At 39.5% G+C, this 27,703-nt stretch overlaps 1 protein-coding gene and 1 pseudogene across 2 annotated transcripts in view; one reads left to right on the plus strand and one right to left on the minus strand.

Moving 5' to 3' along the window:
- Positions 1 to 401: 401 nt before the first annotated feature.
- The window catches only part of EDIL3 (EGF like repeats and discoidin domains 3), a 489,148-nt gene continuing 461,846 nt past the window's right edge, over positions 402 to 27,703 (plus strand). For both annotated transcript variants that reach the window (XM_056112534.1, XM_056112535.1), the window contains exon 1: positions 402 to 832. In XM_056112534.1, coding sequence (XP_055968509.1) covers positions 763 to 832 — 70 coding nt within the window. In that variant the 5' untranslated portion in view covers positions 402 to 762. The remainder of the gene's footprint in view (positions 833 to 27,703) is intronic.
- LOC130021925 (uncharacterized) lies at positions 24,033 to 24,129 on the minus strand (annotated as a pseudogene).

Here is a 27,703-nt window from a genome sequence, read left to right on the forward strand (position 1 = left end):
CCGAGAATCCGGGACAATTAATTCACTTTGCAGGGCTCTGTGTCTCACGCAGCTTGGTGCCCCGGGAGCCACTTTTCCAAACCTCTTAACTTCTTTTCCCCTGGCTATGCTGAGTAGGGGGGGCTTCGTGGGGAACCCTTTAACGCGGTTAATTGCGAAGTTAATGCAGGCAGCGCAGAGAAATTTCAGGCACCCGGGGCGCTTCCCCGTTCTCAACCCCGGAGGCTCTGGCGTCTGTGCAGAAGGTGCCGGCGACAAAGCAACTTCAGACGCGGTGGCAGGTGCCAGGGCGTGGCTGCAATTGTCTGGCATCCCTTTTGCAGCTGCCCGAGCCACCTGAGAGGGCTGGGGGGGGCCGGGGGAGGGAGGGCGGGCCGAGAGGGTGGGCGGGCAGGCCGGGGCTCACACGCACGCCGCCTCTGTTTGTACACAGTGCGCTCGGGCTCACGCTTCATTGTTCTCCAAGTCGGGAGCTCGGCCGCCGGGGCCAGCGTGCCGTCCGAGGGGCCGCCGCCGCCCGCGCCCCGCCCCGCCGGGACCCCCCCGGGAGCGCGCCCACCCCCGGGGAAGCGGCGTCGCTCGCGCCCGGCACCACTTTCTCGCCCTCTCCAGGAATTTGTTTCGGGAAGCGCTGCGGGAAGAAGACATCTTCCCCGGGCCGGCGTGGGGCGGGGTCTGTGGCTCCCCTGCGGCGCCTCCGCGGCGACACTGCCCTCCGCGGCGACCCCGGGCCAGCCGGGGCCACGTCCCGGAGCCGGGACCATGACGCGCTGCTCGGCCGCCGCTTGGCTCTTGCTCTGGCTCAGCCTCGGGATCCCCCAGTTCTGCAAAGGTGAGGCGGTGGGGCGCCGGGGGGCACCGGGTGCGGGACGGGACGGGGAGATGCCTTTCCCCCCGGGAAATGCGGCGGCTGGGGGGCTGGAGGCCGTCCCCCACAAGCGCGCCCTGGGCGGCGAGCTCCGCGGGCGGCGTGGAGGAGGCGGCGCGGCCCGCAGAAGTGCTCATAAAAGTGAGCGGAGTGTGCGGGGAGCTGCGTGGCGTGCGGGGCGAGGGGTTCCGGGGTGCGGCCAGAAAGACTGGGACCGAGAGGAGACGCGAGGGAAGGGGCGCTTTGGGGAGACGGACATCTCCCGATGACTCGGCCCGCGGGGCGCAGAGCATCGCCTAGCTCCCCGGTGATGCAAAGCGCTGCGGGCTCCTGGTACCGGGCGGGCTTAAGTCGGGGACTGGAGCCCGGCGGGGTGGGGTGCGTGGGTGGGGAGGGCAGAGAGCTGGTCCCGGCACCCCCAGTCGAAATGACAAGCTGGAGGAGCGGGGTGCTGTACGCCCGGCTCCAGGCCGGGGCTGAGCGATCCGTTGCTCGGAACCCAGAGCTTGGAGTTTGGCCGCGGGAGGGGTGGAGACGCGGCTGCCGGCCCCGGGTAGCTCCGGCTTCCACGTTCAGGGGCGCGCAGCAGCAGAACCCGCGAGGACCCCGGGACCCTGAGTCTCCCCAAACCCCAGAGGCAGCGAGTGCAGCTCAGCACTCCCTTCGGGTGCAAGTTAACTCTTGGTAACGGAGAAACGTGCCTGGCGAGGCGACCCTCGCGCCCCCCTCTCCCCCCCTCCCCAGGAAAGAAAAGTTGTGAGATCTCGTCTGGTGCGGCTTTCCCTGACTTCGATGGTTGCAATAATAATAATAATAATAATAATAATAATAATATAACCTGAGTGTTTAAAAGAGAGGGCTAAAAAAATCCCAAGACTTGGGCGAGTCTTCCTGCTGAGTTGCATGGAAGACTCCAGGGTCCTTTGCCAGGGGGTAGTTTAGAAATTACAGTCCGGGTCCCGTCCGCGTCTTGTGGCACGTCGGGCCTGAAGTTGGTGCCGGGAAAGCGGAAGGGGTCGAAGCGGGGGTTTTGGGGAGGCCGAGCCAGCGACACCTGCGGTCCTTTTACGTGTGCGGCTGCTGGAAGCCCCTTCCCAGGGGGTCCGCGGGTAATAACATCCTCCGCTAGCTGCTTCGAGTGGCGACTTGAATGCCCTACAGGGGGTTTAAATAAATGTCTTATCCTTTAAAAGGATTGGCTTTAAAAAAAAAAGGAAGAAATAACGTTGACTTCGATCCATTTGAAATCAGACACTGCAGGAACATTTTACACCATGCATCCATGCACCCACCCCTCTATTGGTTCTACAGGAAAACGGGGGATTCTTGGACTGCTGTTTGCCCAAGAGGCTTGGTATTCCCGCCCAGATGCCCTCCCTGCCCGGCCGGTGGCGATCCGTGGCCGCGCCTCGGCCTCCCGGGTTTACCCCAGAACGCGGTTATTGCCCCCATCGTGCAGGCGCGCGTGCGAGTGAGTGTCTCGTCTGCCTTTCCCAAGCGCCCTTCCCGGTCCCAGGCCGAGCAGCCACTTTATTGAAGGTTAAGGGTTGGTAGCGGCTCTATAGTTAACTCGGTCGAGTAGCCCGAGGTGTGCAAAAAAAAGAAGCCTGTGCTCCCACCAGCCCGGTTTCCCCCCATTCTCCCCTTTTCCATCTGGATTTCTTTGGCACTTTGATCCCTTGGCTGGCAGGAGAAAGGGAGAACTGCAGGCACTCCCTTCTCCTCCCCTCCCACCTCCCTTCCCACGCCATGCACGAAAACACATACACTCACCCACTCACACGCACCTAAGCCTTGCCACCGCCGCCACCATCTGTCCCCACGCCTAGAAGGAGGGTGGCGGGGGTGGTTGGGATGAGGGAGATCGACTCCCGTGTTACGGGCGCTCCCGGGCGCGGTGGGTCCTGGCTGGAGGCATCCTGGAGCTCGGTCTCAAAGATACCCAGTCCCTGAGCACAGTTTACTCCTCCAGGCAAACCGAGGAAGGTGATGTTGCTTAGAGGATCCTTTCTGGGCTGCTAGACAATGCTCGGGCAGCCGTTGTGCTCCGTATTCTCCAGGAGATCTCTCCTTTCTTAGCCAGCCTTGCGGGGAGAGGGAAGGACGCCTTTAGCAAAGAAACGGACTCCCTCCATCTGCCGTGAGCCTTTTTGGTTAAACTTGGCACCTTTCTAATTTACTCACTCGCAGCCCTGCAAGAAGCTCGAGTGCAGCGTGCACGACAGCTCCAAACAATTAAACTTTGAGCAAACTTATTGAAGCCAGCGTTGACACGGAGAATTTGTCATGCAAACGCACCCCACCCCAGCATCATTTCTTTCTACTGTATGCCTTTTTGAAACTAGTGTTTCCCTGTGTGGGTTGCAATTTACTTACATCAATGCTTGGGATTTGATAAGGACGCGCAATTCCTTTTATTAGTCATTTTTATTTTAAAATTAAACCAATGGATCAGTCAGATTGAATATTTTATTAACTCTTAAATTATTCATCGTTATGGGTTGCTCTAAAAAAATCCAATAATATGCATACAGTTGCAGCAAACACGTGACATCTTATGCAATCTGTCCCTGCGCCTGCAGTTTGTGCCTGAAGTCTTTAAGCAAATGGCACTGTCTAAAAATGTCTAGACATGTCCTAAATACTATGAATCATTGGCATTTACATTTCCTTTTTACTTAATTCTGTGTAAGATTAAATTATTACCAGAACAATCTCACTTGAACTAATAAAACTATGCCGCTCTGCTTATTTATGATAAAATAAGCAAGGTTTTTTTGCTTTCAAAATTATTGCATGTTAGTGTACTTATTGCTTAATTATATGATCATTATTGTTTTGGGAGGTGGCCATACCTGACAGTGCTCAGGGTCTTACTACTGGCTCTGAGCTCAGGAATCACTCCTGGCAGGCTTGGGATACTTTAAAAATTAACTGCTAATTTATGTTCCAGGTGAGACATTTAAAAATAATCTGGAAGTACTGAATTGGAATAATATCCGTGTGCAGATAAAGTATCCTGCACTTTAAGGCAGGAATGCAAAATATAGGCCATGTACATCGCTGAGGCACTACACGTTAATTTCCCAGCCACTCCTTCCACCCAAATCTGGTTCAGTAAAAATTTTTAGATTTTTTTCAAATGTTTTCTTACAATTGAAATGCATATATGCATATATATAAATTTTGTGATGAAGCAAAACATTTTTAATAATAAAACTTAATGATTAAAATGGGGTGGTTCTACTTTTCCTTTTATGATCGTGAAGTTAACAAAGATCTTTAACAATATGCAAGTGTTTTTCACTTCCATACTCTTCTTTAAATTAAAACAGTTAAGTTTTTCTTCACTATTTTAAGTTCCATACTTATATAAAAGCAGCATTGTCGGTTGAGTATAAATCAATAAGTTTTAATAAAGTTTGTCTTCATCATATGATTTTCCCCCTAATCTCAAGTGAAGATATATACATGACTAAAACTAGCTAGGTTATTTTACCTTATTTTGGAAACTGTTTTACAGGTTTTTTTTTTTATCTAAATTAGTAGATCAAATTCTAAATTTTACTTGTAATTTGATGAAAATTCTCTATTAGATAATTTTTAAAATTAGGTCATTTAATTTTATTATGAATTTCATGTTTTGTAGGATTTGTAGGATTTGTGAAGTAGGATTTGTGAAGTGGGATGTATTATCACTTGCGTCCAATTTTAAAATCTGTTGATAGTTTCTAAAGTCTCGCAATGTAATCCTGATATTTGTTGCTTGCTGAATACGCTTGCAGGTGCATGAGCTTTGAGTAAGATTTATAATGTAGTATGTTTGTTTTGTCCTTGCCAGAATTAAAAAACGCATACACAAAGACACATACACAAAGAACCCAATAGTGTACACCTCATCACTGTCACTATCACTGTCCTCCCGTTGTTCATCGATTTGCTCGAGCAGGCCCAGTAAGGTCTCCATTGGAGACTTTTGTTGTTACCGTGTCTGGCATATCAAATACATCACAGGTAGCTTGCCAGGTTCTGCCGTGAGGGTGAGATACTCTCGGTAGCTTGCCGGGCTCTCCGAGAGGGGCGGAGGAATCGAACTCAGGTCGGCCACGTTGACTGAGTGCAAGGCAAACGCCCTACCTCTGTGCTATCGCTTCAGCCCTCATAATTTAGTTCAAATCGTAGTAACTCAAAGTGAGTAGGGACTGAGAAAAAAAGAGCAACTTTTGCAAATATGTACTTATGGTAATGGAGTGTATAATAGCAAGCCAGTTTATAATTTGTAAATTGAGTTTATTACCCCAGTTCTTCACAAATTGACAATATTATGGGGGGGGGGGGGCGCAGAAAACTAAATCATAGCCATTCCTTCATTTTTCACATCTTATCTAAAGTTGCTTAGCATTAAAAACAAACAAACAAAACCTCCTTGTAAAGTTCTTAGTTTTTTCTTGTTGTTGTTAACATGCTAATATATACAGAGAGTCAAATGAGTGCCCACTCAAAAGTAAACTAAACGTTGAAGTTCTTCTCATATTTATGTGATAAGTTAGGACTTGAATTCTGTAAAAACTCTAACCAAATGACTTACTAGTTGTCAATAACAGATCTTTGATTTGAGGGAGTGTTGAAGGGAAAAATAAACTGGAATGAATCAGCCCTGCCCTTGCCAGTAGGTGTCAGGATAATCAGGAGAGATCTTTTAAGGAAAAGATGAAAAAGAGTAAGAGAACTAGTAAATGTTAATATGCAAAACCTCATAAAGTGGCTTTCTGTTTTGTATGAAACTATATTACTTTTCATTGCTCTCTGGAGGAAAAGGAGGGGAGGGTGAATTTTAAGGGTCTACTGTTAGTACTATAGCATTTTAACAGTTGCTCTAACTGCTACAAAATTCTTATTTTTCAGGAGTCCTCATAGCACTTTTCAAAATACAGATGTATATTATATATAATATATTATACATTGTAATACATGTTATATATTATATGCTATGTATTATAATATGTGTTGTATATTGTAATGTATAATGTATGTATTGTATAAGGACTCTGATGAAAAATAATTTTTGCTGAAATATTTAGTATACTTTAAAAAATGTATTTATTTTTTTAATTGTATCACAGTGAGACACACTGTTACAAAGTTGTTTATGATTGTTCTTGAGTCATAAAATATTCCCACATCCTCCCTTCACCAGTGTACATTTCCCACCACCATTGTCCCTAGTTTCCCTCCCTGCCCCCACCTCTCCTCTCTGACAGGGACTTCTGTCTCTCTGTCTCTGTCTCTCTCTCATTCTCTCTCTCTCTCTGTCTTTCGCTCTCGCTCTCTTGCTTGCTCGCTTGCTCTTTTTCCTTTGTGTCATTATGGCTTGAATTACTGAAGATATTGAAAGATTGTCAGGTATTTAGCATATTAAAAATATTTAACATACTTTAAAAGCTTACATTCAATATTTTGATGTTTTATAAATAGAAATTCTATTATATCATTAACATGGGTACATACTCTCAATATTCTATCTATTCACATTTATTAATATTTGCAATACCAATAAGAGAGGCCTGCTTATTATCCTTTTCTGTCAAGGTGTAAAATGTATCCTGGAACCTACATATTTTTAAATAATACAAAAAATACGAAATGACATGACGAAGTTATGATACTACCTATTTCCGCCAGGTATTGATCCTTCTGTATGTACTTTTGTTTACCAGTCACTGTCAATGACTGGGCATAATTTTGTTAAATTGAACCCTAACTGGTAAACCTTTCATTTAAGTTCTAATATATGATGACGTAGTCTTTAAAACCATGCCTTGGAGTCACTGTCACACCCTCTCAACATTTTCTCTTCATGCTTTTTGACAGTTCACCCCAACACTCTCCAGTTTGCTTCAGTGGTGTATTTACTGTGTAGTCCTGAAGTCTCTCCTTGTTTTCTTCTCTCCGTTTCCATCCCCCATTTCCCTTTTCACCTCTCACCTTGCCATGTTCTTGATGGATAGTCACTTGAGTAACCATTACACTGTCAAATCATGCCATCTGTTAATAATGAGAAAATATCCCAAACATTGAGAAAATTTTAGTTCATTTCCTGTGAGGTGGAAAAGTGATAATGGGAAGTCTCCATTATCAAATCCCGAGGCTTAAAGAATTAATGGAAGTAAATTGGATTTTGAATTGTAGAGCAACTCTGGATTTTGTACTTTGATTTGAGGTGTTCTGCCTAAAACTGTCATTTGGGAAACAATTTGTATTCACAGTGTTTGTAAAAGGTTTTGCTTTGCCTGTCTATGTAGCTGAGAAATTTTAAGAATGCATCAAAATTTCCGGCTGTTAAAATTTATGCTTAATTTTGGTGCCAGTGAAATAGTATAGGGGTCAAGGTGCACAATTTGCATGTAGCCAACCCACAACACTTTTAAAGTGTTTGATTCCCATAACCACATGATTCCTTGAGCATGGCAGGATATACCTTTAGAGGCCCAAGAACACTGCTGGTTTGTTCCCAGAGTCCCCCTTGAGCAATGCCAGGGTGACCCCAACAATCTTGAGTCCACAGGGCCTGAGCAGCACAGCTTCAACCGTTCTCTGAATCTCTGACCTGATTGGGAATTGCCTCCAAAAGGCCCATTGGGATTTTTTTTAAATCATACTATATTTAGACTTTATGTCATCTCTAAAAGTCCATTTCTCTTGCTTTTCAAGATTCTTTCTCTGATCCAGAAAAACAAAGTATTAGAAGTTATAGGTCAGGCTTAATCAGACCAATAAAACATGGTCAGTATTAAGCATGTAGGAAAATATAAAAGCATATGCAAAAGCAATGATACCTGTGTGGAAAGATGACACATTTGGAAGGAGGGAAAAAAAACTTTTAAGGTCCAAAGGCATTGCAGTGTATAGTAGAATATGAAAATAATTACTGCTAGCATTGACCTTCCATTCCAGAAAAAACCTCATTACACTGTGTTCAAGAATTTTGTGGGTAGAAAGGCAATTAAGTGCACACAGCATTGAAAGAAAATGTCAAAAGTGTTTAAGTTTAAAATTATAAACTGTGATGTAAAGAATGAGACATCTAAACTATTTGCTTGTTTGAAAATGTTTTCGCATCATTCCAGAGAAAATTTTTTATGTTTTTATTGATTTTGCTCACTAAAGAAATGAAAGCATTACAAGTAGGGCTCAGTTTTGTAGAACGCACAAGGATAGGATGGCCTGTAATTATTTAGTTAGATTTTAGAAGAAAATGTAGAAGTATTTTCGAAAATACTATTCTTTATTATAGGTATAGTAGCTATGTAGGATTTGTTCAACTGAAGATTTATAGTGTATGTGGTAAAGTGAGGATTTAGGTAGGTGAAGGCTTTTTAAGTACTAAAGCACTTTCGAATGTGATTGTTATTTGGAGAAAGAAGATTGACTCTGTATCTTAGCTTTACTTTCTCTGGCTTCTAAACTGTGTCTTTATCAAACTGATCAGTCTCTTGTGAAATAATTTAATGTAGTGTGACATTCCATAAATGGGTTGACCAAGGTTTTAATCTATTATTACATGATAGTGTGCTTGATTCAAAGGTAATCTCTTAAGTGGGTTTCAGACCCATCCCCTATTCTTTAAGGTTAGTACTTGTGGTCTGATAAGTCATTTTTTCAGGGAGGGCAAAAATAATCCTCCTGCATGGAGGTCAGGCTGACCATTTACATTTTATTGATACTGGAGATTTTATGAAGACAGGGTAAAATAAGCTTATTACTCTTGAGCAGGAAACACTTGAACAGTCAGGTGGAACCTTGGAAGAGATTTTATTTGAACTAAGTTGACAAATCCCTCAAGGAACTGTAAATTCTAGGCTGGCGGCGCTGAGCTCACATCTGTGTTGCTCTTCTCCTCTCACAGTGCTTTCTGTCCACATGCTAATTGAACTCTAATTTTATTCACATTATTTTTATATTTCTTCCTGTGCATCTTACTTTTCTTTCTATAATCAAATGTTGTAGCATAAATGCTGTGTTTGAAATATCTGCAGACAAGTTATCACTTAAGACACTTTAATACTTATATGCTAAATTTTTATATAATAATTTTTTGCTTATGTTATGTTTTCTAGAAAACTATAGCATGTCAAACAAACACCACAAGTAAACAACAATAGCAAAACTCAAAATAGTCACTTAGTATTTATTGAATTGAGTGATACTTTTTCTTGCTTTGAAGTTTTTTGGGGGGGCGCATACCAAAGCAATCAGGGTTTACTCCTGGTTTACTCAGGGGTCACTACTGACCTGACTCTGGGGACCATATCAGGTGTCAGGGATTGAACTCTGGGTCCCTGTGCCTTCGGCAAACACCTAACGCACTCTGCTACTTTTCTGCTCCTATAGCCACACATTTTATACAGCAAGATCTTTTATATTTAAAAAAAATTCAAAAAGTTTCAGGAACTTTAAGAGCTCTGTTTCTCAAATTTTTATAGAATTGTTCCTTAGAATCTATGTTGTAGAATGAGTCTGTCTTGAAAGGACTTTCTAACAAAGATTGTTTGATAGAAATATACAATCGTTTATCCTTGGTATGAAGTGCCTTTTTGTTTGTTTTGCTTTATGGGTTTAAGAATTATATCTGGTGATGCTCGGGGATCATGTGGTATCCCAGAATCGAACATGGGTCTGCTGTGTGCAAAGCAAGTACCCTACCTACTGAATTATTACTCCGACCCACAAAAACAGTGCTTTTTATGTTTGTTTTGTATCTTCAGTGAAAATAAAGCAGCTCCTCAGAGACAGTTTCCTTTAATAGATTCAGGCATTTCCAGTCCTGAGTTTTGACCTAGCAGCAATAATTTTTAAAGCATTGGTCTGGAATATTTTGGAAGGGGACAACCATCATGTTAAAACATCTTGTTTGCCGAGTTAACAGAGATATTCAGTTTTAATCTCTCTCTCAAGTACTGTGGCTACTGTCTACCATTTATAGAGTGCATGCTTTCTGTTGGACGGTTTTAATGACCTTCTTTGATTCTCAAACACTTTGGACCAATAACTACTACTATTTACATATGAATGAGAAAATGGTGAGTAAGAGAAGTAAAATAATTTCTTAAGATAACATGGTCTAAATCATATTTTAGATCTAAAATATAGTTTAAGTGTAGGGTTTTTTTTATTTTTATACTATGCAGCCAATCTTTGTCTCAGTAGCACATCTTATATCATGGAGATATTTTTAAGTGATTTCTTATTGCTAAACACATTCTATCTAATGACTGTGTATCTTGTAGGTGTAATGGAATAGATAAATCATATTTTCCTGAGATGACATTTTAAAAATTTCATAAGTAAAATGTCATTCCTTTTTGTTCAGAGAGAAAGTTTGGAGGATTCTCTTTTTTGGTTAGAAAGAGTTCATGTGTCTTTCAGAATAATATGTTAGCAGTTAATATAGTGAAGATGGAGAAAAAATAGGAATACTCGAGAAGTGATTCAAAAGAATTTTCTCAAAATCTTGCCATTCACTTTAATTTCAAGATGATTTTATACTTTATTTTGTATTTTTTGTTGGTATTGGGGGACAGTGCATCCTTGGGCATGAGGTCTAGCCCAGCTCAGTACTCATTTGGTGGACTCAGGGACCTTTTCATGCCAGGGTTCAAATCAGGAGTTCTGGCATCATATTAAATAGCAACATAGAGGAGCAGTGGAATACTACAAACCAAAATGAAAGGACTAGGAAGAAAGCTTGAGAATGTGACACAGGCGTGCCAGCGCTTCAAGCTTTCTCCCTAGCCCTTTATTTTGGTTTCCTAGTATCTACTGCTCTTGGATGTTGCTTCATTGCTATTTAATATGTGTATAGGAATGCCTTCTCGGTAATTTCCAGATACAGAATATAGGACAACTAGAATTTAAAGGTTAACAAGGTTTTTAATTCCTGCTAGTTTAATGAAGTTATTTAATTTACCTTACTTCCTTCTGCATTTAATTATATCTCTATGTAACCCCATTAAGAATTTTTAGTGAAACAAAAACTCTGAATATTCTCAGATAACATGAATTTGAGAATTGCATTTTATGGTTTATTTGAGCAATCATTTAACCCAAATACATTTATTTAATAAACTAGAGTTTGATTTATTTTAAACATTTTAGAAAATCATGAAAACCACTCCATCTGATATTAGATCATCCTTATTAATTCTATTTTGACACAATACTTGATAGTTGGAATGAACTTCTACATGCTTTATTTACTCTCCTTATATGATAATTACCCAATGAGTAAAATTTCTTATTCATATCCTTCATAACAGAACATAAGCAGAGAGAGCATTCTGAATGTTACTTAGCAGATCAGGTTCCAGAGCTTTGAAAAGGTAATTCAATGACAGAGTTCGGACTTTACTCCACATGGTTCTGATTCCAACTCATTTTTTAACTCCTTTCTCCTCAACTGCTTTGCAGGAAGTAATTAGAGTTGTGCTCTTTTCTAAGTTCCTTGGCCTCGCAGCATCAGATGGCTGAGGTAGTGTGCTGCTTGCTCTGTTAAAAACTATCTCAAATTGCTGCTGAGTTCGACCTTTATACTTTCTTGCATCAATGATTTTGTCCCTCATTGGAGTTCATTACTAACCATCATGACATTCTGAATTTCCACGGTGGTTTCAGTATCTTGCTTCTTCTCTACCGGTTATTGCTTTAAAGATCTGAACACCTGAGGTCCATGGAACTATTTCCAGTGGTAAAGCACATGTCTAATTTGTAGAAAGCCTCGGTTTATTCTCTCCCACTACATTACTCCACTCTAACACAGCCCTGAAACCCCCTTCCCTTTTCTTTCCCCTGCAGCAACTCTGTGTGTGTCCTGTGGAGGGGGGAGGGGGGGAGACAATGGGCCTATGGCCCTTTTACTAATCTGATATTAAACTTCCTAGACTTATCTACACAGAAAGATTCTAAATAAAATAAAATTGCATTTTTTGGAATCTGCTTACAATGATATTCACTGTATGCTATCATCATTTTTGAGCAGCACAAGTTCTATACTTCTTACCATTTCTTATCAGAATATTCACACTTTTTTTTTAAAATTTGGGATTGAAACTAGGATTCCGTATGTGCATGGCAAGTATTTTACCTCTAATCTATGTCTCTGTTTCTTAAAAATCTTTTGTCTTGAGGCCAGAGAGATAGTACAGAAGGTAAGGAACTTGCTGTGCACATGGCTAACCCAGGTACCATTCCAGGAAATCCACATGTTCCTTTGAACCTTTCAGAAGTGGCCCCTGAGTGCAGAGCCAGGAGTAATCCTTGAGCACAGCCAGTTGTGGCCCCAAAATAAAAAGATTTGTCTTCTTACCTTTCCTTGGGCTGGAGCGATAGCACAGCGGTAGGGTGTTTGCCTTGCACGTGGCCAACTTGACCGACCTGAGTTCAGTTCCTCCGCCCCTCTCAGAGAGCCTGGCAAGCTACCAAGAGTATCTCACCCTCACGGCAAATCCTGGCGAGCTACCTGTGACATATTCAATATGCCAAACACAGTAACAAGTCTCACAACGGAGACGTTACTGGGCCCGCTCGAGCAAATCGATGAACAGCGGGAGGACAGTGCAGTGCAGTGCAGTGCTACCTTTCCTTACCCTTGATTCCATTGAACTCCACTTCTGTGATTGCTCAAAAGTTGAGTAACTTTCCACCACCAATGACCCATTTTCCCTGCTGCAATCTCCTCTTCCCCAGCTTATATCTATAGCAGTCACTTTCCCCCTCCCTCTCTCTTTCTTTCTCCCTCTTTCTCCTTCTGGGCACTATGGTCTGCAATACGGATACTGAGAGGTCATCATGTGTGTTCTTTACCTGAAAATTGATTTTCAGCCATTCATACTATACTTAGTATAATGACAGTATTATGTGAAGTATGTTTTGCCAACAGCATCTCAGAATTGTCTAACTTTATTTCCTATAAATTATATTTTTATTGAGTCTCTCCGGGATCACACCCATAAGCCACACCCTGCCGGCACCAGATAATCATCAGCCACCCTCCAGAATTCACAGATGCTCATCCCAGATGAGAGTATAAAAGGAGGCTCCCAGAACCATGCCACTGGACTCCGTGCCAGGCTACGGGGTGGGTGAGAGCCCTTCCCACCCCAAGGGACCCAGCCTAGGTAGCTGACCTCCACTGCCCAACCATGTCCACGCTCCATGTCGCTTTTTGGACCACACAGCCACAAACACATTATAAGACACTTCCTACCCATTTATGCCTCTCAGAGAATCCGGCAAGCTACCAAGAATATCCCGCCCACACGGGCAGAGCCTGACAAGCTCCTTGTGGTATACTCGATATGCCAAGTACAGTAACAGCATTAGGTCTCATTCCCCTGACCCTGAAAGAGCCTCCAATCCTTGGAAAAAGATAAGAAGAGCTGCTAAAATCTCAGGGCTGGGAGGAATAGAGACATTACTGGTACCCGCTCGAGTAATTTGATGACCAACGGGATGACAGGATGACAGTGATACACTGGTACAGTGATATTTTTATTGTACTTTTTCCAAATTTTTATTTTAGTCACTGTGATTATTAATACTGTTAAGATAGGGTTTCATGCACACAGTGTTCAATACCATCACCCTCCACACCTGAGTGCCTTCTTCCCTCCACGTTGTTTTAGGCAGTGTTCTATAGGTCAATTCTCAGGCTTGGTAGCCCCTAGTCATTGGCTGTTTTTTTTTTTTTTAACTGTGCTTTATGTCTCACAGATGGGACAGCTCATTCTGTATTTGTTTCTTTCCACTCACTGACTTAACTCAGCATGATACTCTCCAGTTTCATCAGCCTAGTGGCAAATTGCATGATTTATTCTTGTCTTATAGCCTAGTGGTATATCATTGTGTTTACAATGCAGTTATTGTTTTTATAACATGTATCTGCTGAATAATTATCTAATGCACAAATTCCTGCTCAAAGGTTTTTTTTTCACATTTATTCTTTTTAGGTCTTTGCTCATCATCTTTTTGGAACTATAATTTTATTTACTTATTCCGGAATCCAGCCAGGTTCGATTCCTCCACCCCTTTCAGAGATCGGCCAGCTACCGAGAGTATCTTGCAAGCACAGCAAAGCCTGGTAAGCTCCCCGTGAGGTATTTGATATGCCAAACACAGTAACAAGTCTCACAATAGAGACGTTACTGGGCCTGCTTGAGCAAATCGATGAACAACAGGAGGACAGTGCTACAGTGCTTACTTATTCCTATATATTTTTATGTTACTTTTTTTTCTTTTGTATATGGGGGTTACTCAGGGATTACTCAGTAATTACTCCTGATGGTGCTCAGGGGTCTATTTGAGATGTGGATATCCGACTTAGGTTGGCTGCATGCAAGGCAAACACCCTACCAGCTCTACTATCACTCCAGCTTTTCAATTTTACTTTTTTAAAATTTATTTTGGTATTTGGACCATACCTTATGGCTCTCTGTTCAGGAATTATCCTTGAAGCGTTCAGGGTATCATGTAGTGCTGGGCATTAAACAGGGTGACTGTATGAAAGGCAAGTGCCTTAACTCTGCACAGTGGCTCAGCCCCACCTTTCTCTTCTCATTTATTACTATTTTTTAGTTTCCAGATCACCTTCACCTGATTAGCTTCCCTGAGCATCCTCTACAAATCCCTACTATTTCAGAGTGCACATATACATACCATATATTGCCTTTCACTGTTTTCAAATCACCGTAGCACTGCACTGCCCTCCCATTGTTCATCGATTTGCTCGAGCAGGCACCAGTAACGTTTCCATTGTGAGACTTCTTGTTACTGCTTTTGGCATATCAAGTACGCCATGGGGAGCTGGCCAGACTCTGCTGTGAGGGTAGTTTGCCGGGTTCTCTGAAAGGGTCGATACTCGGGTCGGCTTCATGCAAGGCAAACGCCCTACCCACTGTGCTATCACTCCAGCCTGAGGCAGTCAAGCATGATTAAACACAAACATGATCAATGCACAAGTTTGAGAGACAAACTGCCTGAGGTCAAATCTTGACTCTCCCATCAATTTGTTACATGGTGAGAAGAAAAAAATCACTGTATCTTTAAAAAATATGCATTTTAAAATTTTTCTTAATCATCTTCACTCTTGCTAAATTTTACATTTGTAGGTTTTTTCTATTACATGGAAAATAAAATAAATTATCAGATAATTTTTTAAAAGTTTTGTTTATTACAGGGAAGATGAAGACATAATTGCCACAATAAGACCCAAGTACAAAATACAGTTTAATGCAATATATTTTAGATGCCCCAAGTACAAAATACAGTTTAATGCAATATATTTTAGATGCCAGAGTTTGAAAACTTAAGTTATGTAAACGAGAATAGGAATTTTACTATATTGTATTAAATGCTATGAATTTATTTACATAGGTTAAAATCATATCCCCTCTCGGAGAGCCTGGCAAGCTACTGAGAGTATCTTGCCCACATGGCAAAGCCTGGCAAGCTACCCGTGATGTATTCGAAATGCCAAACACAGTAACAACAAGTCTCACAATGGAGATGTTACTGGGCCCACTAGAACAAATTGATGAACAATGGGAGGACAGTGGCAGTGACAGTGACAGGTTAAAATCATATAGCAATAAATCATCATAAATTGTCACTGTTCACTGTCCTCCCATTGTTCATTGATTTGCTCTAGCGGGCTCAGTAACATCTCCATTGTGACAATTGTTACTGTGTTTGGCATATCAAATACGTCAGGGGTAGCTAGCTTGTCAGGTTCTGCCGTACAGGTGAGATACTCTCGGTGGCTTGTCAGGCTCTCCGAGTTGGGCGTAGGAGTCGAACTTGGGTTGACCATGTTGGCCATTTGCAAGGCAAATGCCCTGTCCGCTGTGCTATCGCTCCAGCCCATCATAAATTGATTTATATTAATATATTTTCTTATAGTTCCATTTACCATTCCTTTAAGTTTTATTTGAGCGAATAATGTGACATAAATTTGTTTTATGTCTTTCCAGGAAGCAAGCTGGGCAGTGGGAGGTAATGTGGGACATTGGTAGTGGTATTGGGATATTAGTGGTGGTATTGATGTTGAAACATTATATACCTGAAACAACTCTATTATGAACAGTTTTGTAAGTCATGGCATCTTAATCCAAATAAAAATGAAAAAAGTAAAATGGTGGCAAATAAGTAAAATACGGCATTTACAAATCATGATTATATAATTACTTTTAAAATCTTATTTCTAGTGTATTATAAGTTCCATGTGGGAAGAAAGAGTCTTTTTTGTTTCCAAATGTACATCTAGCTCCAGACATGGTGACTTACACATAGTATCTACTCATTTCATTTTATCGACTGAAATCATGCAAGCATGCATGAATGAAAAGCATGAATGAAAAACAATTCTTCTCATATGTAAAACTTTCCCTGGTTGAAAAACCTGTGTTGCATTGATAGACCCATTAACTCATTCAATAAATTCTGATCTACTTGAAGTGCTGATGCATTGACGTGTGATTTGTGGCACAAGTGATACACTTTTAGAAACCAATAAATACTTTAATAATGGCAAACACTAGGGGGCTGACAAAATAAATGGCCTACTTGTATCCAAAGCTGTCTAATTTATAAACACTTTAAAAGCAAGATTCAGGTTTTGCCTTAAATTATCAATGTGCAATAAAGTACTTGTATATGGAGGACAAACAGTAAATTTACCGAGACTTGACAAGTAAAATATGCATAACAAAATCAAATTATTTGGTGATGTTTTTAATTGTCACTGAGAGGAGCTTTGGGGGTTGCCTACTGATCTGCTAATTCTCCCACTACCTTAATAATAATGCCCATAAACTCAGTAAGCAGTAACTTTCCTCCAACTTCTTGCGCTCTTCTTACCACATAGTCACACCTGCTGAACCCAAATGTACTGGCAGGAGAGTAAAAGACAGCCCTGCAGAGCTGTGTCTGCCCAAGAGCTAGAACCTTTGAAACCACTTTCTTTCTGTGTTTCGGTGTAGGCACGGTCTTCATGTCACAGTATACTGCTGTTCCCCTTTGGGCAACTGTACTTCAGCTGTTTTTAAATGCTCTAGTCAGTGGTTCAAAAAGAGTTTGTATGCTTGTGACCTCTGTAATTGTATGCCTTCCACTGCAGTCTGGAAGGTCTGAAAACTGCCTTTTAAAGAAGGTAGTCAATGTTTTGTCCCTCCCATGATAATAAATAAACTTTGGCAGTTATTTTTTTAAAGAGGCAGTTAATTCCTCATCTTTATTTAGAGATTTAGTTACTTTTATGTCTATTTACTCATTGAACAAAAAGTTGTAATGTATAGTTGTAATATAAATCTTGCTGTGTATATTTACAAAGCATATCAATAGATATTTCAGAATACTATAGTAACTTAAAATGGATCATATGACATAATTTTATGGATTGCTTTCTCAGCTATTTTTAAATTGAGAACAGAAAAATAGCTGTTTGGGATATTGGAATTCTTCTGAACAAACCCCTCCAAAATCCCTGTTCACTTAGTGATTGCAGCATAATGAAGAGAAACAGACATTATCAAAGGAACTTACCTTGTAGGTAAAAAGGAATGGAGGAAAGATTTTAGGAATGAGTTTTTATTTTTAACTAGAAACTCAAATCAATCTTGACCCATGCAAGGACAATAATTATTGCGTTTTGGGTTTAATATTTAATATTTAATGAATTCAAATATTTAAATTTATAATTTTTATACATTTAATATTTAATGAACATTTTACTTTAGAATAGATACCACGAAGAACTTTTGTTGTAAGTATAGTGGTATAATGTGTTTGTTAAGAGAATCATGTTTTTAAAGCAGGTAAGCATTTCATCTCAAATTTTCTTTGTCTTTGTGGGTTCTTTTATTTATAAAAGTTGAAGCAAACCTATTCCGTAAAACATATCTATATTTTCCTATTATGACTTTAGCTGCTTGCCCTTAATTTATGTGCATAAGAATTGCTCTTTCTTTTTCTCACCAACAGTTGGTTATACAACTGTTAAAAAATAAAGAAATTTTACAATGTATTAGTATAATTTCAGAGATTTACTTTCTGGACTTTTTCCTCCATCATAATGGCAGCATTACTTTAAATTATTACAACTTTGCAATATGGTTTGCACATATATACTTAGAAATATATCTGAATATGTTTTGCAAAAATTTTAGTGGGGATATTTGCATATATTTTACAAGTGATATTTTGAGCTGTCTGATTTATGTACATTGCTTACAGTTTATGGCCTTTTTCCTCAACTATAGAATAGGGCTAAAAGAACAATCTAATAGTGCTGTTGTAATGATGAAAGGGTAAACATGGTACTGGGAAAATTCGAGACTTGTAAAACTAAGAATTTTTTTCATTTAAAACACTTTTAAGTACTGAGTTTTCTAGTTCTTGAAGTTTTTTAAGTGATTTATGTCCTTGGCAGTGTGTTCTTTTTTGTTGGTTACTTTTGTGATGATTTCTGGAGTGTGTCATTATTAACAGTGCATTTCTTATTTTTTCCATTTTGATACTTTATAATTTTAATACAACAGCACATTTTAAAACTATAGTTTATTAGCATATATTTTATATGGATTTGAAATGTTTTTGAATTTAACTATTTATACTAAGAAACAAATATTATGCCAATTTATATATATATATTTAATATAAATATAAATAAGAAAAGCTCCCAATTTCAGGAGTCAGCTTTCATCTTCAGTCGGTTAAAAACTTTGGGTTTCTCACCAGAAGATGGGGATGATAATGAAACTGTGCTCATAGGACTAATGTGCATATTTAATATGTCTCAAACATAATGATCAATGTCTGTGTTCCATGATAGAGATGATAATTATGATGACAACATTTTAACTCCTAAGCCATAGTATTGAGTATAGAACACAGTACGATAAAGTTTTGTAACAATTTCATTGACACATTTAATATTTAATGACCATTTTACTTTAAAATAGGTACCATGAAGAACTTTTAAGTTGTAGGCATAGTGGTATAATGTGTTTGTTAAGAGAATCATGTTTTTAAAGCAGGTAGATTGGAAGTTGGATCCTAGGTGACAACTACACTAGCTCTAAAATTGCTTACAGTTTATACATGTATCCTGTTTCCTTATCTGTAGAATAGGAATAAAAGAACAACAATCTAGTAATGTAATGGTAAATGGGTATAGCCGATATAGTGAGCTCACATACCCTGAGTGCAATATAACCCTCCATTTACATTGGAAATTATCATTATTTTCTTAACTGTGGCTTTGGTAATTTCTATCAAGGGGTCAATATATTCCAGTGGTGAATGGCATAAGGAATAGGACCCTGGCTCCATCAGATAAATCTGTCAATCAACAAATTTTTTGTCTTTCTTTATACTATTTTTTTTAAAAATTTTGAGCCATGCCGGCTATGCTCAGGACTTACTCATGACTCTGCACTCAGGGGCTACTCCTTGCAGTGATTGAGACTTCTGGTGTATCAGATTGAACCTGGTCAGCTACATGCAAGCTCTCTACTAACTGTTCTATCTCTTTTGTCCTTTTTTTTTTTTGCTTTTTGGGTCACACCTAGCAATGCACAGGGGTTACTCCTGTCTCTGCACTCAGGAGTTACTCCTGGCAGTGCTCAGGGGACCATATGGGATGCTGGGAATTGAACCCGGGTCGGCCCTGTGCAAGGCAAACGCCCTACCCGCTGTGCTATTGCTCCAGCCCCTGTTCTCTCTTTTGACCCTGTAGTTGTTAAACTTATATTAAATATGTTTTGGTTATATTCCTGGCATTACATTTTAATTATTTGAGGAATCGGTATTTGACTATCTTAGTCTATTGGAGTGCTATAACAAAAATAATTCATAAACTTTGTGGATTATAAACCACAAATTTATTTTTCATATTAGTGGAGGCTGAAAACGCCACGATCAGTTGCTAGTGGATTGAGTGTCTGGTGAAAGCCCATATCCTGGGTTATAGATGACCATCTTTGCACTGTGTCCTCCCTCATGGAGGCTTCTTTTATTAGGGTACTATCTCATTCATGAAGAGCCCACCATCATTATCTAATCACCTACACAATGACTCACGTACAAATACATCACACTGGAAATTAGATTTCAACATACATACTTTCATCTGTGGGGAGGGAACATGAACAGTCTACAGTTTTGTCTGAAATAAAAATTTTTTCAGTGTCTCTCAATCTCCAGGAGGATTTTGCTTGCTTTATATTCTTTTTACTTAGCTGTATTTACTCACTATAGACTGAATATAGACTGTGAGTTGTGTCCTGATTTATATCCAGTAATAGAAGTTTCTAAAATATTTTAGTTTATTTTTATTTCAAATTTTGCTTTAAAGGTCTCCATTGTAAATATGATATATGAGGAAGTTAACAGCAAGAGACTGTTTTGTAATCTAGTGATTCATGATGGTGGTTTCTGTGGTCAGTATTTGGTATTCAGAAAACTCTTCACTGTTTCTTGGCTTTCAGCAGTTAAAATTTATTGAAATAGTTTATCTCCAAAAATAGTTGAAAATTGAGCACATGTTAGGCGAAATAATAATTCTGTTTGAATCTTAAATAATCGACTTTGACTGCCTCTTCTCAGATGGAAGAATACAAACAAAAAACATTATCCATAAAAAATAAGAAAATATTAATATAAGAAATTTTAAGTTAAGTTCAAGATAAAGGTATAAGAACATTTTTAGAAGATGAGTGCAGATATATTTGGTTTCCTACGGGTGAAACAAGTGATCCAATGAATTATGAAATAAACATTGATAATTCAGGATAGAAGATTGCTAGGTCACTTTGCAAAGATTTCCAGAGTAATGACATTTTTGTGATGAAAATTAGCTAATTGCAAGCATGAGCATGATTCCACATGAGATTTACACAGTTCAAACTGTTGAGAGCTATAAAGCAAATACATTATATATGGGTTATCTCCAAATCAAGTCACAATTTTAAACATTTTTTGAGTAATACGAGTTTCTTGAGAAGGAAAAAGTTTTTACATGAAGATTCAGATTTAAATCCCTATTTTAAGGTCAACCAATGAGCAGTCCTAATTGTACCTACCTCGTCGATTTTTTGCATGTACGATAGCATATTTATTGGGTATAACATCAAGGGGTGAAGATCATGGGATCAAAGTTCTACTCATTTATTTGAACACTTCCAGGGCAATAGCTTTACATTACTCCCTCTATGTTAAAAGTTAAGTGTCAGAAAACTATTCCAGACTTTATACCAGAACTGTGAGTTCTTACCTCTCACCTCTTATTCAGAATCATGCTCTAACATCCATCTTTCATACAAGACTTGCCAGGATCTTTTATCAGTGGAACAACATTGAATTAAAAAAGGCCCTATTTTAAGATTTGTCCTCACCGTGCAACTTTGGACACACTCCAAATCTGAGTTTTCATTTTCTTATTTAGAGAGTATTAGGCTGCTTTTCCCTTCTGGATCATTGTAATGATTAAATGTTATATATAAATTACCTGTTTTGGTAGTATTTTCAATATCTTTGCTTTGTACACCTCTATGGAATCAGCTGATATTGAAAATCTTATTTATTTTTAATGACATTTCCTTATTTTAAAATATATATTTATTTTATATTTTATATCCCTCTCGGAGAGCCTGGCAAGCTACGGAGAGTATCTTGCCAGCATGGCAAAGCCTGGCAAGCTCCCTGTGACATATTCGATATGCCAAACTCAGTAGCAACAAGGCTCACAATGGAGATGTTACTGGACCCGCTTGAGCAAATCGAAGAACAATGGGAGGTGACAGTATTTTGACAGTGACAGTATTTTATATATTTTATATCCTATATTTATTTAGTTTTATTTATTTATTGGGGAATGTTATTTACCGGGAGCAGACAGTGCATTGGAAGCCTTGCGCACATCCAGTGGTATTCTGCCAATCAGGTGCTTCAGAGTTAGAGCCAGGGATGAGGAGGTGTTTGGGCTCTGTGGTTCCAGGGCCCACTAGAACCACTGGTGTATATCACAGGGGCCTCCAGTGCTACTCTCATTTGTTCTCAGTAGGCCTGCTACTAAGTACTGCTCACTGCAACTGGCTTGACTGCTTCAACTGGGTACATCCCTTTGTTTATATTAAGGATATCCAGTATGTTAAGTATACTAAGTATATCCAGATTGTGTATATTGTGTATGTATTGTGTATATTAAGTATATCCAGATGCCAGGTTAACTTTCCTGAATTGTATTTGGGATTTTGGGCCACAACTAGCGATGCTCAGGAATTACTCCTGGCGGTACTTGTTGGACCACATAAGTTACTGTGAATTGAACCCAGGTCTGCGGCATGCAAGACAAACACCCTACCGGCTGTACTACCTCTCTGGCCCAACTATGTACACTTTTTAATTATGGTTATTTGAAAAATGGAACATAGAAATCAAAGAGATGGTACAGGAGTTATGGTTGCCTTGCATTGGCCATCCCTGTTCCATCCCTTACACCTTATATGGTCCTCCCATTACTAGCAGGAGTAGTTTCTGACCACAGACATAAACTGAACATCATCAAATGTGGCTTTTTCCTGCCTTAAAAAAGGAAGAAAACCTTTAATAAAATACAGTAATAAACCTGACAATCATTGGTAGTCATTGCATTTTGGGAACTTAGACTGAGTAGTGTATTAAAATTGACAGATTTATATCGAACATTCTCAAATTCCCTGATTTTTGTAGCTCCTTTCAACTGCAAATTGGTATCTAGAATTTATTGGTTTAGAGATTTCTTATTTTTTTAAATGAATACATAGAAAGTTAAAAAGTTAAATCATTTCTTTTACCTTCTGAAAAATTCCAACGTTTAAAAGAATTAGAATTAGAATTAGAATTAGAATTAGAATTACGGCAGAGTCTGGCAAACTCCCCATGGCGTACCCAATATGCCAAATACCAGTAACAATGATGGGTCTCATTCTCCTAAAGAGCCTTGAATATAATCTCAGGGCTAGGATGAAGGAGACGTTACTGGGGCCTGCTCGAGGCAGTCGACGATTAACAGGATGATTTGTGATTTGTGATTTTTAAAAGAATTGGAATAATGCTTTTCTCCTGCAACTTCAAAGTTCAACTTTGGTCCCAGTAACAAACCACAAAAATAAGATTAGTACAAATTTCTTTAAATATATCAGGGTTATCTAAAATATCTTAGTCAGTTTTATGGGTTTGATTCAAAATTTTTGTTTCATGCGGTGTATCATTCAGAGAATATATATTTTAATATGTGGCTACATCTAAAAAGCTTAGTACTTGGGTCACTTTACAATAACAGGAATTTCAAACATTACTTTATGAGACATCAGTTGGAGGAATTTATACTTTTATAGTGTAGTTTGGATCAGCTATCTTCCTAGGAATTTTTGGAGGGTGTTGCTGAGTGGTGCCTCTCTCTCAGCAATTCGTGGACATCCAGATATTCAGTGCAAGTGCTGCAGATATGGTCAGTACTGCTTAAGCTCTGCAGTGTTGGGGGCTGCTCTTGGCAGTGTTTTAGGGACCATGTGGGGGCAGGGATCAAACCAGGATTGGCAACATGCAAAGAGTGTGTCTTAACCACTGAAAAACCTCTCTTAAAGGAGATAGACCAGTGGTTAAGTGTATATATATATATATATATATATATATATATGTGTATATATATATATATATATATATTCAAGAGATAAGGTGTGGGGGGCCCTCTAGTGAGATAGTCCAGTGGTTAAGGTACTTGCCTTGAATACAACTAACCCATTTCCATTTCTTGCACCACATGGTTCTCAGAGTACCACTGTTATGATGGTATGATTCCTGGGCACCGATTAGCATCTCCTCAATCAAAAAAATAATATAAAAGAGGAAGAAAATATAGGAGAAATTGACTCCAAGGAAGATACAGTTGAACCATTTCAAGCTTACTTCAGATGGTTCAGTGGCTTACTAATTTCTACAAATGAAAATGTTTCGAAACCAGTAGACGAATAATTTGGTTGTACAAAGTTACTAGTCACTACTTCCACTAGTTAATTGCTGAGGATGCAAAGAACATTATCTCATTAATGAACTATTCATACATATCCTTTTGTGAAATCTAACGTTTCCCATGCGTGTCATCCTTGCGCAGGGGCCATGCTAATCTTCTCTGTATCGTTCCAATTTTAGTATATGTGCTGCCGAAGCCTGGGCTGGAGCGATAGCACAGCGGTAGGGCGTTCGCCTTACAAGCGGCCAACATGGCCGACCCAAGTTTGATTCCTCCGCCCCTCTCGGAGAGCCCGGCAAGCTACCGAGAGTATTCGATATGCCAGACACAGTAACAACAAAGTCTCCAATGGAGACGTTACTGGGCCCGCTCGAGCAAATCGACGATCAACGGGAGGGCCTTTACTTTACTTTACTTAACGTTTCCCAAATATTAGGTTAGTTTGAATATCTTCAATTTGATATTTTGAAGTTCTTTATATATTTTAGATACTAAGTGTATGTTATAAATATTTTTTATACTTTCCTAAGTATATGTTGTAAATATTTTTCCAGTGTGTGACTTGATACCTTCTCTTAATAGTATCCTGATACCATCTCTTAATAGTGGCTATTGATGGTGAATATTTATGTAAAGTTCATTTTATTGATATTTTAAAATGAACTTTAAGTTACTCCAAGGCCAGAGATATATTTTTCCTCTAAGTCTCATATTTTTGGCTTTTACATTTAGGATTATGTATTTAACCTGTTTCTCTATCTTTACATCAAACCCAAAGTGGTTTTTATTTCCTTAAATTTTTATTAGTGAAACACCATGAGGTACAGTTGTAGACTTAAAAATTTTTATGCTTGGGTTTCAGTTATACAATGATCAAATACCCATCCCTCCACCAGTGCCCATTCTCCACCACCACCAGTCCCAGTATCCCTCCCAACCCCCTTACCCCCATCCCCCATCCCACCCTACCACTGTGGCAGGGCATTCTCTTTTGTTATCTCTCTCCTTTTGAGTGCTGTGCTTTGCAAAAGAGATATTGAGTGGCAGTCTTGTTTGGACTATAGTCTACTCTCATCACGCATTTCCCATCCTAAGAGGAACCTCCCAAAACCCTTTATTTGGTGCTCCCTTGTCTATCTGAGCTGCCTTTTCCCCTAGTGTGTGCAATTGTCCTCAAAGCCATGGAGTAATCCGCCTGGTACTTATCTCGGCTATTCTTGGATGTTAGTCTCCTATTTTGTTACTTTATGTTACCCAGATGAATGCAATCTTTCTATGTCTATCCCTCTCTTTCTGACTCATTTCACTTAGCATGATACTTTCCATGTAGTACCACTTGTATGTAAATTTCATGACTTCATCCTTTCTGACAGCTACATAGTATTCCATTGTGTAGATGTACCAAAGTTTCTTTAACCAGTCATCTGTTCTTGGGCACTCAGGTTTTTTTCCATATTCTAGCTATTGTAAACAGTGCTTCAATGAACAGATAACTGCAGATGTGTCTTCGACTATACATTTTTGCCTCTCCGGGGTATATTCCTAGGAGTGGAATCGCTGGGTCAAGTGGGAGCTCAATTTCTAGTTTTTTGAGAATCGTCCATACTGTTTTCCAAAAGGGCTGAACCAGTCGGCATTCCGACCAGCAGTGAAGGAGGGTCCCTTTCTCGCCACATCCGCGCCAGCACCGGTTGGTTTTGTTCTTTTGGATGTGGGCCAGTCTCTGTGGTGTGAAATGATATCTCATTGTTGTTTTGATCTGCATCTCCCTGATGATTAATGATGTATAGAATTTTCTCATGTGTCTTTTAGCCATTCGAATTTCATCTTTGATTAAGTTTCTGTTCATTTCGTTGCCCCATTTTCTGGTAGGGTTGCATGTTTTCTTCTTGTGGAGTTCAACCAGTACTTTGTATATACTTGATATCAGCCCCTTGTCGGATGTGTTTTTGGCGAATATCCTTTCCCATTCTGTGGGCTGTCTTTGAATTTTGGTCATTGTTTCTTTTCAGGTGCAGAAGCTTCTTAGTTTAATATAGTCCCATTTGTCTATCACTGTTTTCACTTGCTTAGCCAGTGGCATGACATCTTTGAAGACACCATTACCTTCAATATCATGAAGGGTTTTGCCAACTTTGTCTTCAATGTACCTTATGGATCCCGGTCTGATGTTGAGGTCGTTAATCCATTTTGATCTTACTTTTGTACATGGTGTTAGGCAGAGATCTGAGCACTTTTTTTTTTGCATGTAGCTGTCCAGTTTTGCCAGGACCATTTGTTAAAAAGGCTTTCTTTACTCCGCTTCACATTTCTTGCTCCTTTATCAAAGATTAGGTGATGATATGTTTGGGGGGAGATATCAGTATATTCAACTCTGTTGTATTGGTCTGCTGTTCTGCCTTTGTTCTAGTACTATGCTGTTTTAATTATTACTGCTTTGTAGTAGAGTTTGAAGTTAGGGAGGCTGATTCCTCCCATTTTTGTTTTCCCAAGAATTGCTTTAGCTATTCGTGGGGGCTTATTGTTCCATATAAATTTCAGGAGTGTTTGCTCCAGTTCTTTGAAGAATGTCATGGGTATCCTAATAGGGATCGTGTTGAATTTGTACAGTGCTTTGGGAAGTATTGCCATTTTGACAATGTTAATCCTCCCGATACATGAACAGGGGATATTTTTCCATTTCCTTGTGTCCTCTTTTATTTCCTGAAGCAGCATTTTGTAGTTTTCTTTGTACAGGTCCTTTACTTCTTAGTTAAGCTAATTCCTAGGTAGTTGAATTTCTGGGGTACAATTGTGAACGGGATTTTTTTTTTCATTTCACTTTCTTCTCTCTCACTATTTGCATATAGGAAAGACATGGACTTTTGGGTATTGATTTTATAGCCTGAAACTTTTCTGTACAAGACTATTGTTTCTAGGCATTTCTTGGTAGAGGTTTTAGGGTTCTCTAGGTATAGTATCATATCATATGCGAATAGTGAGAGCTTGATTTCTTCCTTTCCTACTTGGATGCCCTTGATATCCTTTTCTTGCCTAATTGCTATTGCAAGTACTTCCAGTACTATATTGAACAGTAGTGGAGAGAGTGGGCATTCTTGTCTCATACCTGATCTTAAGAGGAAGGCTCTTAGTTTTTCCCCATTGAGGATGATGCTTGCTGTAGGCTTGTGGTAGATGGCTTTAACTATATTGAGGAAAGTCCCCTTTATCCCCAATTTGGTGAGGGTTTTCATCATAAATGGGTGCTGGATCTTGTTAAATGCTTTCTCTGCATCTATTGATATGATCATATGATTTTTGTCTTTTCTTTTGTTGATATGATGGATTATGTTGATTGATTTCCAAATGTTAAACCATCCTTGCATCCCCCGGATGAATCCCACTTGGTTATGGTGTATGATATTTTTGATGAGTTGTTGAATTCTATTTGCTAGTATTTTGTTGAGAATCTTCGCATCTGTTTCATCAGAGATATAGGCCTTTAACTTTCTTTTTTTGTGGTGTCTTTGTTTCCTTTTGGTATTAGAGAAATATGGGCTTCATAGAAACTGTTTGGGAGGATTTCTGTTTTTTCAATTTCCTGGAAAAGCGTGAGAAGAACTGGTAATAGGTCTTCTTTAAATGTTGGAAAAATTCGCCAGTGAATCCATCTGGACCTGGGCTTTTGTTTTTGGGAAGACTTTTGATTACAGTTTCAATTTTCTTGATGTGAATAGGTATATTCAGGTACTCTATATCTTCTTGATTCAGCTTCGGGAGATTATAGGAATCCA

This window comes from Sorex fumeus, unplaced genomic scaffold (genome assembly GCF_029834395.1).
Source record: "Sorex fumeus unplaced genomic scaffold, SorFum_2.1 ptg000018l, whole genome shotgun sequence".
Taxonomy (NCBI): Eukaryota; Metazoa; Chordata; class Mammalia; order Eulipotyphla; family Soricidae; genus Sorex; species Sorex fumeus.